The sequence below is a fragment of the Phyllostomus discolor genome, chromosome 10, assembly GCF_004126475.2.
Source record: "Phyllostomus discolor isolate MPI-MPIP mPhyDis1 chromosome 10, mPhyDis1.pri.v3, whole genome shotgun sequence".
In the NCBI taxonomy this organism is placed as follows: Eukaryota; Metazoa; Chordata; class Mammalia; order Chiroptera; family Phyllostomidae; genus Phyllostomus; species Phyllostomus discolor.
Window position 1 is genome coordinate 17,659,846 of NC_040912.2, and position 17,301 is coordinate 17,677,146.

At 37.4% G+C, this 17,301-nt stretch overlaps 1 protein-coding gene across 1 annotated transcript in view; it reads right to left on the reverse strand.

The window, feature by feature from the left end:
• Window positions 1–5,164: 5,164 nt before the first annotated feature.
• HDAC9 (histone deacetylase 9) overlaps window positions 5,165–17,301 on the reverse strand; it is an 825,092-nt gene continuing 812,955 nt past the window's right edge. The window contains exon 27 of the mRNA XM_036010543.1: window positions 5,165–8,999. Coding sequence (XP_035866436.1) covers window positions 8,960–8,999 — 40 coding nt within the window. The 3' untranslated portion in view covers window positions 5,165–8,959. The remainder of the gene's footprint in view (window positions 9,000–17,301) is intronic.

Consider the following 17,301-nt stretch of genomic DNA (forward strand, 5'->3'; position numbering starts at 1 on the left):
TATTGTAGTGACTATGTACGGTACTAGGTGGGTACTTGGAATATCAAGGGGCCCCATTTGTAGAGTATATGACTGTTTAACCAATATGCTGTACACCTGAAACTAATACATAATAATATTGACTGTAAACTATAATAGAAAAATAAAATAAAGTAAAATAATAACTACCTGCAAGTTAGAGAACAAATATTTTTTAATGTATTCTGTGTCTGTTATAATTCTGTGGAGAAAGAAAACAGGTCATACCTTTTTTAAAGCCTTAGTATCACATAATTCCAAAGCCAAATCTATTCTGTGGTAATATTTCTTTTGTGGCTATATAAGAGGGAGCTTTAATGAAACTTTCATTTCTTTTATATAGTTATATTGTCAATTTTCTTGCCTGGCTCCATGCAATTATGAGAATAATATTGAATATATGTGATGTATAGTAGGCATTCAGTGAATATTCACTATATTAAATAAGATAGTTTGGATAGCAGTACAGAATTTTTTTTTAAATTCCTGGTATTTAAGCCTCAATTTCCTCTTCTACTAAATTACTGCCCTCACAGGAGTGCTTTGAGATTTAAATGTGAGCACAGGGCTTGGGCTTAATAACTATCAATATTTTTATTTTTAGAACAAATAAAAACTAAAGTAACCAAATATTTGGAAAGGAGAAAAATTAAAAATAGTACAGTAAAAATGTACCTTCTTAAAAGAAACAGCTTCATTTAACATAGATATAAAGTATTAGTATCCAATTAAGAATATGATTAACTGTTATTAAAATTTTATTTTTACTACATTACTAAATTCATTTATTTTATCACATTGTAAGCTTTTATATCTTATTCTTTTGGAAAAATTACTTTGGGAGAAAAAGCAAAACTATATGTGGGACTATATCCGATTTTAATGTACCATGTATGCTTTCAGTATAAAGTTAATAGTGTCTTTTGAAGATACACTGAGAACTTGAAAGTTGACTTGATCTAAGGTAAATACAATCTCTGTTTCATTTTATTATACTTCCAGTCTTTTAAAGATTAAAGAAGAGGAATCCATGTACCTCTTTCCCAGAATCTTATTTCTCTATTCCTATGATATTTGAAAGAATAGCTGTAAGTTTTCCAATGTTCTTATTAGGATATGTGGGCACTGATCCATTATTGGTACCCTGGGATGACCATAAAAATTGATACTGCTATTACAAAGCTAAGGAGTAATTACAATATATGGAAGACTCTGAGTAACTCAAAGTACTAAGTAGTGAAGAAACTTCCTAACAATTCTATTTTTAAACTGCAAACTACTTTTTATTTTTTAAAAATATTTTATTAATTTTTTAGACAGAGGAGAAGGGAGGGAGAAAGAGAGAGAAAGATCAACGTGTGAGCGATCAGTTGCCTCTCCTACACCTCCGACTTGGGACCTGGCCTGCAACCCAGGCATGTGCCCTGATTAGGAATCAAACCAGCAACGTTTTGGTCTACAGGCCAGCACTCAACCCAATGAGCCATACCATCCAGGGCTGCAAAGTAATTTTAAAAAATAACAATAACACATTCATTCTCATTTTTTACTCATACTCCACTTTTTCAATTGCTCTTTTCACCACAAAAACTTAAGAGAAACAAAGAACCATGAAGTAACATTTGCCAGTTGACAAGTCTGATTAAACTAGTGGTGTTTACCATTAAAACTGACTTTACCTACCCACTCCATCTCAAGTTTACTTTTTGTTAGACAAAATATTACTATTTTTCCCCCGGAAGAAACACAAACCATTGTCCACTGGAAATGGTTATATTTTGGAATGCTAACATTGTAGGGGGTTATAAAATACAAAAATAAGTATTGATCTTGGAATAGATTTCAAGAATTTTTGGAATATGTATTCCACAGACATCTTAGGGTTCTTGGCTACATTAAAGAAAGATGTTGAAATGGAAAAAAAGAAGAACTGTTTTGTAACTTGTACTTACTATACAAGCCTAGCTACAGTTACCAGATCCACTTAAAATGATAATTTAATAAAATCATAAGATTAGCAGAGATTGAGCATTTAGTCTATATGGAAGGTTAGTCATGGTTTTTATAGTTTAAGCATACCTTTAGCATACCATCTTTGACATATCATGTATGCCATTTCGAGAGAAAACAGACTTTAGAGCTACACATGGATAAGGACTTAATTTTCTCTTACTATCTGCAACAATAAGTAAATGAGTTGACCTTTTCCATGCTCCATGCTCTCATTTGTAGGTGGGAGTCACATGGCGTTCCTGTAGTAAATAACCTAATTTTGGTAACAGGAACATAGTTGATGCTTTGTCAGTGTTAGCTATTCTTCTTTTTTAAATCTTCGTCTCAGGATATTTTTAACTGATTTTTAGAGAGGGAAGAAGGGGGAAAGAGAGAGAGATAAATATCTATTGGTTGCCTCTCATACTTACCCTGGACAGGGACCGAACCTGCAACCCAGACAGATTCCCTGACAGGGAATAGAACCTGCAACCTTCTGGTACACAGGATGATGTTCCAACCAACAGAGCCACCCCACCAGGGCCTCTCTTATTATTCTTCATCCTGACCAACAAATTACATTCATATAGCAACTCTGTTTTCGTTTACTTTTTTTTCTTTTGTGACTTCTCACATCATAAAAATGGGGATTTACTTGCAAGTAACCCTTCTGTATTTTGAAAGTGGAATAGTGTATGTCCCAGTAACTTATCATTAGTAGTATTTTATTTACTCAGTGAATAGGTGTCAGCTATCTAGTATTCAGAGTCTAATGGTAGACGCCAAGGGTAGAAAAATAAGAACACTTTTATTTCAAATAGCTTTTATTCACACTAAGACTAGAAGAAAATGTAATTCAGTAGAAAACACAAGACAGAAGGGAATCTTTCATCCGCTTTGAAGGAGAGGCATGTTAACAACATCAGCGACAATTTGGAACACACCATTGAATTTTCCATTTAATGTTTTCAAATACAGAAAAGGAATCAGAAAGAAGGTGAACATTGCATGAAAATGTTTAATCATGGTACTGTTATTAAGTATTAATCCTTTATTGGATAATTATTTTTCACATCTGGGAAAACACCACTGGCAGCACAATTTTCAGAAAAGAGGTTTGGCAACATGTATTTTTCTCAGCAGCACTGGATGACAGATTTTGGTGAAGGCGAGCCAAAAAATTAAGGGCAAAACCACTGGTGCACAGAGGACAACACACTGATCTTATTACAGAAACAGATATAAGACCACGATAGAAAAGACATTTAAATTGTACCCTAAGCCAGGAACTCCAGATTATTGGCATATACATCAAGCCTGGCTTAGAGAGTTTAATCACAAGAGTAATAAATATTGGATTCCTGCCTGCCCTGCCCATCTTACTTAAAAATATCAGGGTATTTGCTTTCAAATGACACAAACTGCCTACACTATAATCTACTAAACAGTCACTCATTTTTAACAGCATGCTCGTTCTGTCCAGCAACCACCAAAAGGGCAACTTCATGTAACTCAGCTATTGTGAAGACAGACACCAACATTGCTTATCCACAAAGAGTGTGAACATCTTACAATTTTGGAGGAGCATATGGAGATTTTTTTATCTAAAAACAATGTTTGCATACCCAAGGAATTTGCCATTCCTCCTCAGATTTTAGAATTCTGAATTCCTACGTTTTTTTTTAATTACTCCATTTCTACTCAATTTTAAGTTAATAAAAGCAATAGCCAGAAACTGCTGCAAGACCTCTATCAATTGTCAAAAAATGCCAGCTCCAAAAAAGGACCCCACAGTGAAGCCTAAAGGATGTGCCCACAAGGTCTCACAAAACATCGTTGGACCCTCCTTATTTTATTTGATGTTGCAACATCTGCCTCCAGTGTACGCCTAAGGCCCAAACAGAAACATAAAAGGACTCAATTTCCTTTGACCAGCCTGGAAATATCTTGCTTCCAAATTACATTAATTTAACATTTCTCTTTTGCTATTTTTTCTTCAGTTTCAAGTGTATGCTTGTGGGTTTGACTCCTAAAGACATTATCCAAAGGGCAAGAATATGAAATGTACAACCCTTTATGTGACAACTAGCACAACACAATGGGCAGTGACAAGAACAGTAGAAAATCTACTAGAGACAAGAAGAGAAATTCTGCATTCACCAGACAGGGTGCCGGGTCCAACACTGTACACCAGAACACAACAACTTGATCTACCTCTTAAGATAAGAATAGTAAAAAAAGCCAAGTGGTTCTTAAAAAGAAAGAGATAATAAGGAAGATAAAAAGTAGCTACGGTACTAGAGTGTTTATATAAAATGACAGAAAACATACTTAGTGATGTCTCAGAAAATAAATAGCCAAGGTTGTTTCCACTCAGGAAACATAAAGTAGAGATTTAGAAAATTATTCTGATAAATTAGATGTGGCAATTTGGTATTGGCAGTTGAACAGGGGAAGGGAGAAGAGTGGGAAGGAAATTACTGGTTAGTGATTGGCACTGGAGGGTGAATTCACCATATTATTTGCTAAATGTTTCAGCTTGAGAATTAAGACAGTTTGAGAAATTGTTATAACCCTATTTACTCTGTCACAGAGATCAAGTCCAAACAGCAGAACATCAGTAGTCAAAGGGTCCATTGTCTGACCCAGCTTTGTCTAGCGTATTAATAGCAGACTCAATTGTTACATAAACCACGGTATAACGCTAGCCAGGTATATATCACAGAAAAAAATCTGGACTGCAGTTGGTTTGAAGAAACCTAGCTCTAGAGGCTCTGAGTATACCATGTTCATCTAAAAAATTTATACTCTGGCCACAGGACAATCACGCTGCACTCCATGAAACATTGGATGGATTGCATGGAAGCTGTTAGGAGGCAAGGGTTGGTATGATTTCCAATGTAAATATGACCAGGAAAAGAAGCCCCACACAGGCGCTTCCGTATTTTAGTGATGGTGTGATGAAGGGGATGTAATACTCATGATACTTCACGGAAAAGGCAGTAAATAGTACAAAACACTGCTGGAGCCTGAAAGTGTAATTGTGTCCTTCAAGAACGCAAGAAATATTTGATGATGGTCACGGCCATGTTGATCAGTTTTGAAGACCACAATAAAATGCCTTCATTTCTTAGCAGAGATCATCTGGTTTTCATTTCTTTTGGAGCTGAAAAGACCCTCTTTGTGGAAGAGCTGGACAGGTATGTTGTTTCCTACGCTTTTTCTTCTCCTTACTTTCTCAGCACGTCAAGTGATTTCATTTCTGAAGCAGGAAAGGAATGTTAAGAAAGATGCTGCCAGAAACGACAATGTCAAACTCTGACAGAGTGATTGTTTCAAGCTCAGAATGAATCACTTTTAAGACAGAAACCTTTGGCTTGTTTGTTTCATGACTATTAGACATTTAATAGTTTCAGATAGTTTCAATAGTTTCAAAGTAAGGACAAAGTAATGAGATAAACTGAGAGTAAATTTTCAAAAGATAAACAGGAGGAGATATTGAAATAAACTACCCTACACATAAATGCTGGGATAAAAAAAATAAGTATAAAGTACTGATTGGAGAGAAATAGTCTTGCAGGAGACTTTCCACATGGTCGTTCCATGTTACTCCCATGGGGAGCCTGTAACGAACCCCAGCATATCTACACAGCTTTATGAATGACCTCAAGAAACAGAACAGCACTGAGCTCCTCACCGAGTCTAGCCCCACAGTTTCTGAAATCTCGAGTGAGGTGTCCTGTCTTCAAACCCGCCATGTTGTCATGGAGAGGAGAAGGCAAGACATCAGTTCCTAGGAGTAGTAATGGAAATGCAATTGGTAATGGCTTTTCATAAGGATCTCTGTTTGTTCCAAAAGATGACTTCTATCTCCACTATTGGTGGTACAAATTTGTTAAAATATTTAAAAATATTTTATCTCAAAATATTCTTCCCACTTACAAAGCATGATTAAATACCCTCTATTACCATTTGAGGTCACTTACTTATCTAATAAAACTGTTTTTCAACTTAATATACAAACCTAGGTTGTAGTATATAATTGAGAAAATTAATTTTCTTTTGTACTTATAATCAAACCTTGTTAAATTGAACTCCTAGCATTGTTTACTAGTAGATTTCTCAAAAATACATTATTCCCCATGTGTGAGTTACTATGAGATTGTGAGAAAGTCTATGTGGTTATCTTTCAAAGTATGCATCAGAAAGATATACTATTCATAAAGCTTAGGGCAAATTCTTCTAATAACCTCATACTGGGAACCGTGAGCAATAAAAGTTAAATGGGTAAGTCAAGAAAACTATAACCGCAACTATGGTTTCAAAAAGTGCTGGCTATTTTTAAGACATGTTGCTATTCTCCAACAGCATCTGTTCTGTCCCTAAAGGCTACACCCCACCTTGTTCAGGTGTCATCGGAAAGCACTGCCTTCTGTTCCTACCACTGCATTCTGCTGTGATTAATCCTCTTCACAGTTTTCCTGCCTCTCTGTGTATGTTACAGACTCTCAGTGCAACCAGTTGGGTACAGTGTCACATGGCAAGGTGCGGAATTAACTTGTTAATATGTTGTGTTTTAGATCTAAATAACCATGGAGATGTCCCAGGGATTTGGCTCTATCAGACCCATGGCTGTGCATAAGGACACGGCAAAATTATTGTAGGAAATATCAGTAAATTAGTATGTTTGCATGCTACTGTTTCCTTTTTTTTACACAGCACCTAAAAATATCTGGGAGGATTGAAAGCAGTAAAAGAGATTTATAATTATCAATTTATTTTAAACAGTCACAATTATGTTTCTTATTAAAAATGATATAACTTTCTGTTGTAAAGAGGGGAGCCTCTTAAAAGTCCCTTTGGCTCCATTATTTGGTTTTCTTTAAGTAAATTTCAAGTAATTGCAGAAAAATAACAAGAGCTAACAAATATGATTGGCATGAATTTCTCTGAAAATATGACTTTTTTTTACAAAAAAAAATCATTACTAGTGTGAATCAAGAATGACCTTACTCTTTTATTCAATGAAAGTAATTTTTACCTAATACTGAGTTACATTCCATTTCAGATTTCCTATTTCAAAGGGCGTCTCAAATTTCTAAGATGTTAAACCACGTATTGAGCCATTTTTGTATATGTAATAAAAGTCTTTAAAATTAAAATGGTAATCCTAAAAAAACCATATGAATGAAAAATATGGTCTGACTGTATAACAAAAGGGAGTTATATAATTCTCCTTGAGTGAAATCTTTCATCTTTGATTTACAGGTTAGAGTCCTCTTTAACTGAAACCATATTGCTCCATATCCTTCTTATCATGGCCTTCCTTAAAGCCTTGTTTTAATTAAGGTTTCTTTCAGATTTCTGAATAAAAGCATGACAATCTTCACTTATGGCTTTAATATATCCTTTGAGTTAGGAAAATATATAAAAAGAAACATCAACTCTTTCAAAAGCATTGTCAGATATTAAATACTGCGAGGTATTCTTATAGCAATGCGTTTATGTGTTCGAGTTGTACACTGAAGTAGAATTCTGGATGGTAGGGAGGTAACCTACTTATATTTAGTAAGTTACTTTTAATCTCACAAATAAATGTCCGTCATGTTTAGTCTTTGACACTAAGGCCACATGTGCAAAGGTTAAGTCTGTGGTTGATTTTTTTTTTTTCACATAAAGGTACAACTTCAAGGTTAACTCAATTCAAGGTAAAGTTCAAAAAGGCAATGCCTTCATTAACACATTTCAAAGATCTAGAAAACTCAGTAACATTGCTTAAGCCATATTCACCTCAGTGATTTCACAGCTACAAGAACACATTAGACCAAGCACTGTGTTAACCTGGAAAAGTAAAAAAAAAAAAAAAAAAAAAAAAAAAAAGTCAATACTCAAAGCTCCTGAGAAATTGCAGAGATTATGGGTAATCTTCAGCTTTTCTATAGGAAGGATGGATGAAAGGTAAGAAAAAAGAAGTGATGCAGGGCAGGAAAAGAGAATTGAGAGAATAAATTCTTGAGAGATTTGGAACAGATTAAGACCACCTTTGAAACGTTTTCAAAGACGCTAGAAATCCTGCACGGAACATATGCCAGAACTACTGCCATCAGAGCGAGGGGTGGGAGCGGGGAGGGCTCCCCCCCAAATACGGCTGCAAGTCTCCCTTGTGTGTAGGAACACAGAGGGGGATGTTAGGGAAATAAGGTCTATTAAAAAAAAAAAAGGTGACATGAAATATTGCACCATTGCATACAGTGTCTGAGGTTCCTTTGGCATTCGGACTTTGAGATGTAGCATGGTTTGTTCCACTGAACACGCCTCAGCCCACTTCCTCCATCTTGAACTCGTAACTAGCAAGAGTTGAGCCATGTGTTAAAACCAAGGCCAAAAGAGAAACAAAACAAAACAAAACAAAACAAAACAAAATCCCTGCGATCTGTCGGGAATTGCCATCCGTTCATAGCTGAAAGCAAATCCTGTAAACAATGTGAGACTGTTTGACAGAAAGTCATCCAATAAAAAGCTGATTAGAATGTCAGGAACAAGTATTTCCTAGGTTTTGCCCCAAATTTCAATGGCTGTGATAGCGTTTGTAATGAACAGGGTCTAATGCCGTATTGGCTGTTTCTAGTTCATACTTCGGGCCTGGGAGTGAGTGGGTCACCCAGCATATTAAATGCATGCTGGAAGCAGTTTCTTCCAATCGTGGTTTACTGTAACTTTAGAATCACAGTGGTTACATTTAAGGAATCTATAATGCCCTTTCAAGTCCATCCAAAGAACAAGTGAAGCTGCTGTTCAGAATTTTGTGCCCGGTGTTTATATTCCATCGAATCTGTGCCACCCAGGCAGCAGACAAGACATGTCTGAGGGTGCTGGGGTGGGGGGGGATACACAATGATGTCACACACAGGAAATATCGGGGGGTGGGGAGAGTGGGGGACTTGGCACTTCACAAGGCTGGCTCCTCTTCCATAGGCTCACCCGCGATTCTGTAAAAATAAACAGGCAATCAGAATACGGCATAAGAGTACACAATGACATTGTAGATTTTCATGCATAATCAAAGCTGATTTTTCAGCTCTTTCTAATGTTTATTTGTGTTATTCAGTTATCCATAAATAGAGTTTCTTTCCTAGGAAGTATAAACAAATGTCAAGTGGAAAAACATTTTAGATCCAAGCAATCATTGGAAATGTTCCTGTTTATATTAAAACATGTCAGAATATTTTATAACTCTGGATTCCAAAATGTACATGTTTTGTGTCTAGTCCAGTCCAATAATTTATTGAAAAAATTAACTATGATATTTTCTTTTAGGAGCAATTGCAGGGATTTCCTATGGAACCAGTTTGCTCACCAGAGCGAAGGACCCAGCTAGCTTCTGGAGGGAACCCACCAGGGCTCTGCTTTTTGCTTCTGTTCTTTCATAACTGGATTGGCTGCCTGCCGGAGGCATTTCAAATCAAATTCTGAATTTGATTAGCAAATCGCTGCTACAGACCCAACACTTTTGAAAGGCACTATGGTAGTGTGTAAATAGTTTTTATTCGGCATCATCTGTGGGGTGTTCTGCTCGGGTAAAACCAAAACTAATTGCTTGAAAATTTATACTTGAGATTTAACCTTAATTGAGTAACACTCTGAGGGTGTTTTAAGGCAAACTTTTCGAATGATTTTTTAATTTAGCCGAAAGAACAAATTGTAGTAGGAATCCATGTACAGGAGGGTGGCCGGCTTGCCGAGGGAGCGGTACTGGAATTTCAGATGCAGGGAGAATTGCGTTTGGGTCTGAGCTCCGCAGTTTGCTAATTCAGTGCCAGTTGAAGTTATGACTGCATTTCTGTGAAGCTGTGGTTTCAGGTTTAAGGCCACGAGAAAAAAAGATGTTTCTTACAGAATTTGTGCAGGTGAGAAAAACGAAGGAGGTAAAACTGACTTGTAAACAACAAACGCTGTGATATGTTAGTTATTTAACACTTTGGAGCTGTCCCTTCGTCATCTAACATGCACATAAAATCGTGTTGAACGGCATCAGCTAGAGGGACAGGACCACGCCACCACAGGGAAACACCACATGCATGTGGATGGGGGTTTTCTCTGGCTTCTAATGATTTTCGCAAATAAAGAGCAGAGAGAATTTAACTTGGGATAAGATACAGCACACAATTAAATTCTTATATTTTCCCTTAAATGGGCATTTCGTATCCTATGATTTTTAAAACAGTATTTGTTAGTTAATATCAATAATATTATTGAGTAAGACACTTCTCTTATTGATTTAACTTAACCCCTATCACTTACTTCCTCTTCCTTTTCCAAGGCAAGCAATCTAATGCTTGCTTTGTACATGATTTTGTCCATAGGGCATTCCCCAAAGCTAAGTAGTATTGCTTTATGAGCACATATTTTTTATTTTATGTAAACTTGATTTGTACATACACAGGCATAATTCACCTTGCAGAATTTTCTCACTCAGCACTGCATTTCTGTTTTCCAGTCTGTAGCTGCCCTGTGTGACATGACACCTCCACCGTGTACACTGTCCACCTTTTAACTAGTCACGCTCCCCACTCAGAGCCGGGTCTGACTCCTCCTGCCCACCCATCATTAATAAAGCGGTACCAAACTTCTTAGTCCACATACTCTAATGACCTCGGGTGAGAATGTCTTCAGGATCCACTGCCAGGAGCAGGACTACTACGTCATACGTCTTGCATGTACGAACTGGTAGCTTATCGCCTTTCAGCGTGGCTGTCATAGTTTACCTTCCCACAGCTGTGAGGGCTTGTTTCAAAGCCCCACATCTCCATGAAGGCTGGCATGCCTCAGTTTACTGAGTTTTTCATTGACTTGAGAAATAATTACTGAGTGTATATATGCACCCTGGTTCTGCTCTAGGCATTAGAACTACAGAGGAAACATAAAAAGCATAACAGGGGGATCTGACCTAATTTTTGGATTGATGGTCAGTGAACCTTTTCCAAGAAGAGACAGAACTATTTGAGCTGGGCTCTAAAATTTAAGTGGAAAAGAATGGAGAAGCTCGTATAGGGTTAGTGGGAGGATAAGGAAGACAAGAGTGGTAATCCAAACAGAGGAAAGGGTATGTGCCAAAAAGGTCTGATGCGAACAAGAATATGGCTCTTTAGAGAAAATCTGAAACCACAATGAGATACCATTGAATACTCACTAGGAAGGCTTAATTATAAAGACTGATTACACAACGCGTAGGTGAGGATATGAAGCAATTGGAACTGTCATTCATTGCTGGTAGGAATGAAAAATGGCACAGCCCTTTGGAAAGCACTTTGGAAGTTTCTTGCAAAGTAAAACATATGGCTCCCTTACAACTTGGCAGGGCTACCTCTAGGTATGCATCAGAGCAATTGAGTGTTTGTGTTCACAAAATAAAAACCTGAACGAAAATTTCAGAGAGACTACATTCCTCAAAAAATTAAAAATATAATTACCATGTGATTCAGCAATTCCACTTCTGGGTATACATCCAAAAGGATTGAAAACAGGATCTTGAAGAGATAATTACATGCTCATTCATTGACGTATTTGGACATAAGAAAGCTAGAAGTCTTGTTATACACTGCAACACGGATGCACCTTGAGGATATCATGCTAAGTAAAGTCAGCTGAGTCACAAAAAGGCAAATGCTGCATGATCCCACTTGTATGAGGGATCGAAAGTAGTCAAATACTTAGAAACAGAAAGGAGAATGCTAGCTCTAGGAGCTGAAGACAGGGGGAAAAGAGAAGCAATTGTTCAACAGGTATCGAGTTTTCAGTTTTACAAGATGAAGTTCCAGGGACATGTGGCATGGTGACACACAGACAGTTCCTAGCAGTCACTGTCCTATCAAAACCAGCTCGGATGACAAACACTGTGTGCTTTTTACCACAATAAAAACATAGCAGTTTTATTCATAACGCTCCAAAAGGCAGAGGACCTGAAGAGACATTTTTCCAAAGAAAACAGACAAATGTGCTCAACACTACTAATCATCAGGAGAACACCAATCAAAACCATGATGAGATATCACTTCATACCTGTTAGAACGGTTATTATAAAAAAGACAAGAAATGACAAGTGTTGATAAGGATAGGGAGAAAAGGAACGCTTGTGCACTGTTGGTGGCAGTGTAAATTGGTATAATGACTACAAAAAAACAGTGTGGAGGCTCCTCAAAAAATTAAAAATAGAACTGCCATAATGATCCAGCAGTTCTACTTCTGGGTATTCACCTGAGGAACATACAAACACCAATTCAAAAAGATGTCTGCACCCCCAAATTCATTGCAGCATTATTTATAATATGCTAAGACATGGAAGTAACCAAAGCGGTCATCAGTAGATAAACGGATAAAGAAAGTGTGATAAATATATATAAATATATATATATATATCACATTTCCTTTATATCGTGTTCCTTTTCTCCTTATCCTTTCCAACACTTGTCATTACACACACACACACACACACACACACACACACAAATTCAGCCCTAAAATAGAAGGAAATGTTGCCATTTGCAAAAACATGGATGGACCTCGAGGGCATTATGCTAAGTAAGGTAAGTCACACAGAGAAAGACAAACACTGTATACCTCACTTGTAAGTGGAAGCTAAAAGCTCCCTAAACTTAGAGATACAGTGAACAGATTGGTGGTTGCCAGAGGTGGGGCCACAGGGACAAAGAGGGTCAAAAGGTACAAAGTTCCAGTTATGAAAGAAGTCCTGGAGATCTGATATACAGCACGGTGACTGTAGTCAGTAATAACATGTTGTACACTTGAAAGTTGCTATGAGGGTAAATCTTCAAAGTTTTCATCAAAAGGAAAAAATTGTATCTATGTGTGGTGATGAATGTTAACTAGACAACTAGACTTATTGTGGTCTTCGTTTCATAATATACACAAATATTGAACACTGAAAGTAATATAATGTTACATGTTGATTATATCTCAATGAAAAGAATCAGAAAAAAAAAAGAATAGCCCCAAATGGGAAATGAGTGAAACACCCATCCACGGGTGCATGATAAAGGAATTAAGGTTTGTTTATACATTAGAATAATGCACAATAATCAAAATGAACAAACAGCTGATTGGGTAGATCTCAAAAACATTAGGCTTATTGAAGTAAAAGCCAGATAAAAAATAACATGTATTACATTTTCCCCTTTTGATTTAATTCAAGAACTAGTAAAACTAATCTACAGTGTTAAAACTAAAAAAAAAAAAAAGGTTACTTCTGGAGGGAGTGCCATCGACTAATAAGATGCACAAGCAACTTTACGAGTGATGAAAATGTTTCTGATCCTATTCTGAGTGGTGTGTGTGTGTGAGTTGGAATAGATAAAAATATTTTGATCTGTGCATATTATTATATGTAAGGCATATCTCAGTTTAAAAAATAAAACAAGGTCATCGCTGGAGAGCAGATCCCAGCACAAAGAGGAACGCTGCCAGAGCTGAGGTGCACAGGGAAGCAGGGGTCTGACCGGCCAGGCGTACAGGCCATGTTAAGATTGAGGGTCTTCATGCTACTGCAATGGAAGGGCATTGAAGGGTTTCAAGCAGAGAAATGGCAAGATTTGCTCCATAGGGTTTTATTTTTTTTTTGTATCATTTTGAGGAGCTCTCTGATTGCTGTGTAGAAAACAGACTAGAAAGGAGGCAAAGTGGATGCGGGAATTAATACAGAAACTACTGCGAGTTTGGAGGAAAGATGAAGGTAGTTTGGACTCAGTGTTGGCGACAGAAGTTTAAAAAAAAAAGAGAGATGGTTTGCTCAAGCTTTGTCTCTCTCTTGGATGCCTTCCTTCTTATTTACTATGTAAAATCACCTCTGGCGCAGTTGTCCCAGTCCTGTGATTTGCTCCCCAGTTCTTGGCCTAGGTTACGTCTTCTTTCAATCTGCAGCGCAATCTATGAAGCGACTTTTCACTCACTATAGTTGGTTGTTATTGCTGATTCTGGGCTAGGAAGGATAATAGCCTCCAAATATCTACGTCCTAATTCCTGGAAGCTATAAATACGTTGCCTTATAAGGCAAAACCAACTCTGTAAATGTGATTAAGGTTAAGGTCCTTGAGATAGAGAATTATCCTACATTATCCCGGTGGGTCTAATACCATCATATGAGTCTTTAAAAGCGAGAATCTTTCCTAGCTTTTTTTCTTCAGTCTGAGAGAGATGTGGTGACTGAAGAAAGATCAGAGAGATAGAAATCGTTGGCTTTGAAGAAAGCGGAAGGCGCTCCTGAGCCAAGGAATGCAAGTAGCCTCTAGATGCTAGGAAAGGCAAGGAAACCGAGTCTCCCCTACAGCTTCCAGAAAGGAACCGGGCCCGTCCAACCTTTTGATTTTAGCCCAAGAGGCCTGTGTCAGCTTTCTGACCTTTTTGTCATCTCAAGCCACTAAGTTTGCAGGGATTTTTTAAGATAGCAATTGAGAACTAATATAATCCCCAAGTATGTGAGTGTTTTGAGGGCTGCAAGGAAGCTTTGTGACCCTGGCTCCCAGTGTTTGTCCCACAGACAGAACATTGTCAGGAAGTGTCTAAAGAACACATAAACTAGACATTCTCCCTTGTCTTTCCGCAAGGGAGAGGGCAATCCTGCAATGGGCTAGCATCGCCCCTGCGCTTTCCTCTGCCCAGAAAGACACGCCTCTTTCCATTCAGACACTTTACCTCCCCCTCTTTCCTTTGTTACACTGCCTCAGCCAACCCGTGTTTATGATACTAGTGCTCTAGATTCTGATTAGTAGGTATAATTGCGAATGAACATTGTCAATTAGGACTGTGAAAGAAAATAAAGGTAAAATACACATTTTAAAAACTCTTAAAAATATGAAAACACCAGTTCCTTTGAAAAACATAAGTAGAGCTAAGAAGAGCTCAGGTATTACAAAAATGTTACGTTACCATTTTTACAATATTTTGACTCTGTCTTTGGATTCATTCATTCTATAAGTATTTGTTTATTACCTACAATGTATTTGGCATTATGAAAGTCCTTAAGTCAACTAACCAGCTAACTGAATCAATGCATTGCCCAGTGATTATTCGTCAAACCCTTGTTTTTAGTGACTATGCTATTGACTTAACCTATGAACAGATAAACATATAGATGCCCAGGCACAGCCTCTGGATTCTAATATTACAGATTACTGGGTGATGAACAATGCATTAAAGGAGGGAGAAAAATAGAGCAAATTGAGGAATAAGAAACATGGCAGAAAACAATAATAAAACTCAACCTTTACTGAGTGCTTACTGTGCATCGGGGGTTCTGTTAAGGTCTTAAGGTGTATCTGTGTCATTTCATCCCAAAACCCTATGAAATTGTCCCTTCATTTTAAAGACAAAGAAAAACAAGCCCAGAGAAATAAGTAACCTTGCCCCTGACCACGGAATTATTATGTTGGGGATTATTACTATTATCTAGAGCAGCTGATTCCAGAGTCACACTCCATACTTCCTCTGTAACTGTGAGAAGATCATCATGAAAGAGCACAGACTAAGATGAGATGATGGGAAGCTCACGTTAGAATGCACTTCATTTCAGTTATGGTTCACCTCAACTGTATTTCTATTTCCAAATGAAACACTTCTCAATAAAGAATTCGGAATGGAACTCTGAAATACATAACTGGGCACTGGATTTAACCCCTGCATATGAAGTCCGACTTCACAGGAGCCGCAAGACCACGCGTTTGGCACTGAAAACACAGAGGCAGAAGATCCCAGGAAGAGGAGGAGGAAGAGGATGATATGGGACAGGCTGTCGTTCCCTTTACCAGGAGTCTTCAAATCTCAGTCCTCCTCTCAACTAAGGATTTGCTGACACTGGATGAAAATTAAGACTAAAAGTCATATTGGTGCATTTGGCTAGTTAGACAGACAAGGGTTTAAAATAACGGGATCAGAGAGAAAAAGGCAGAAACCTCCACAGTCTGTGCAATACTTTAGCTTCCAGAAGCCTTGGAGACACACCCCTAAAGGATGAAAATCAAAGTTGATTTTCTAAGTATATTAGACATGAATTTATACTTTTAAAAAGATTTTATTTAATTTTCAGAAAGAGAGGAAGGGAGGGAGAAAGAAAGGGAGAGAAACTTCAGTGTGTGAGAGAAACCAGTTGGTGGCCTCTCACACGCCCCCACCTGGAGACCTGGCCCGCAACCCAGGCATGTGTCCTGACTGGGAATCAAACTGGTGACCTTTCGGTCTGCAGGCTGGTGCTCAATCTGCTGAGCCACACCAGCCAGGGAAGAATGTATATTCTTAATAGTGGTCTATAGTTCTATACAAATCTTCAGATATGGGAAAACAGGGTTATCAATGTCCTTGGCAGTATAGATAGGCCATTCAAAGCTAAAGCAGATGATACTTGGGATTTTCCAGGATATTGTTGCACTTTTTTTCATACTCGTGAATAAAATAATTACTCAAAAAACAAAATACCAGACTCAGAATCACATATTTTCTTGTGCTTCTATATTACATAATGACTTGAAACCATCTCATTCATGATAAAAGTTGCCTGAATTTGAAAATGAAATGATTAAATAAACAATCAGATTGGGTTGTATTGAAAATACATATAACATGATCCCTACTATAATCAAGAGGTCAAACTCACATTCGAAAACCTCACTTTCAGTTGTGTTCCCAACAACTTAATTATAGATCATCCTGAAGTCTTAATTCACAGATAGATCTTTTTCTTGACTTTCAGCGGATCCTGAACTGGTAACCAAGAATAAACCCGGACACAGTACTGATCTCTTCAAAATAGAAACATTTGAAACATATATCTGACCAATGCAAATTACCATTTTTAAAAGGTACAGTCTCCTGGCAAACAAACCTTTAAGATCACAGTTCTCTTTTTAAAATAATACACTGTATAAAACCAAGCCCAGCTACTTAATATTCTTTGAACATATAACTTGGCCCCACTTAGCTTTTTTCATATTTTGCTTTTGTTTTTGTTTCTGCTGGTCCAGCGGTCATTTTTCCCACTCAAGTCCTTTGCCACCTGAAAATTAGGTCTTGAAAAGTGTATTTCAGTCAATCATCCCCCAAATGAATGCCCACATATCATTTTCTAATAACTTATTCTTCATGGTCCATTAATGAGTTATAAAAATGAAATGACTGTTTGCACTGTGTTGTCATCTCCACTCCCACCCCCATCCAAGAAAAATGAACAAAAAATACTTACAATGGGTCTTAGCCAGGAGCATTTTATCCCTTATTCACTAGTGGTAA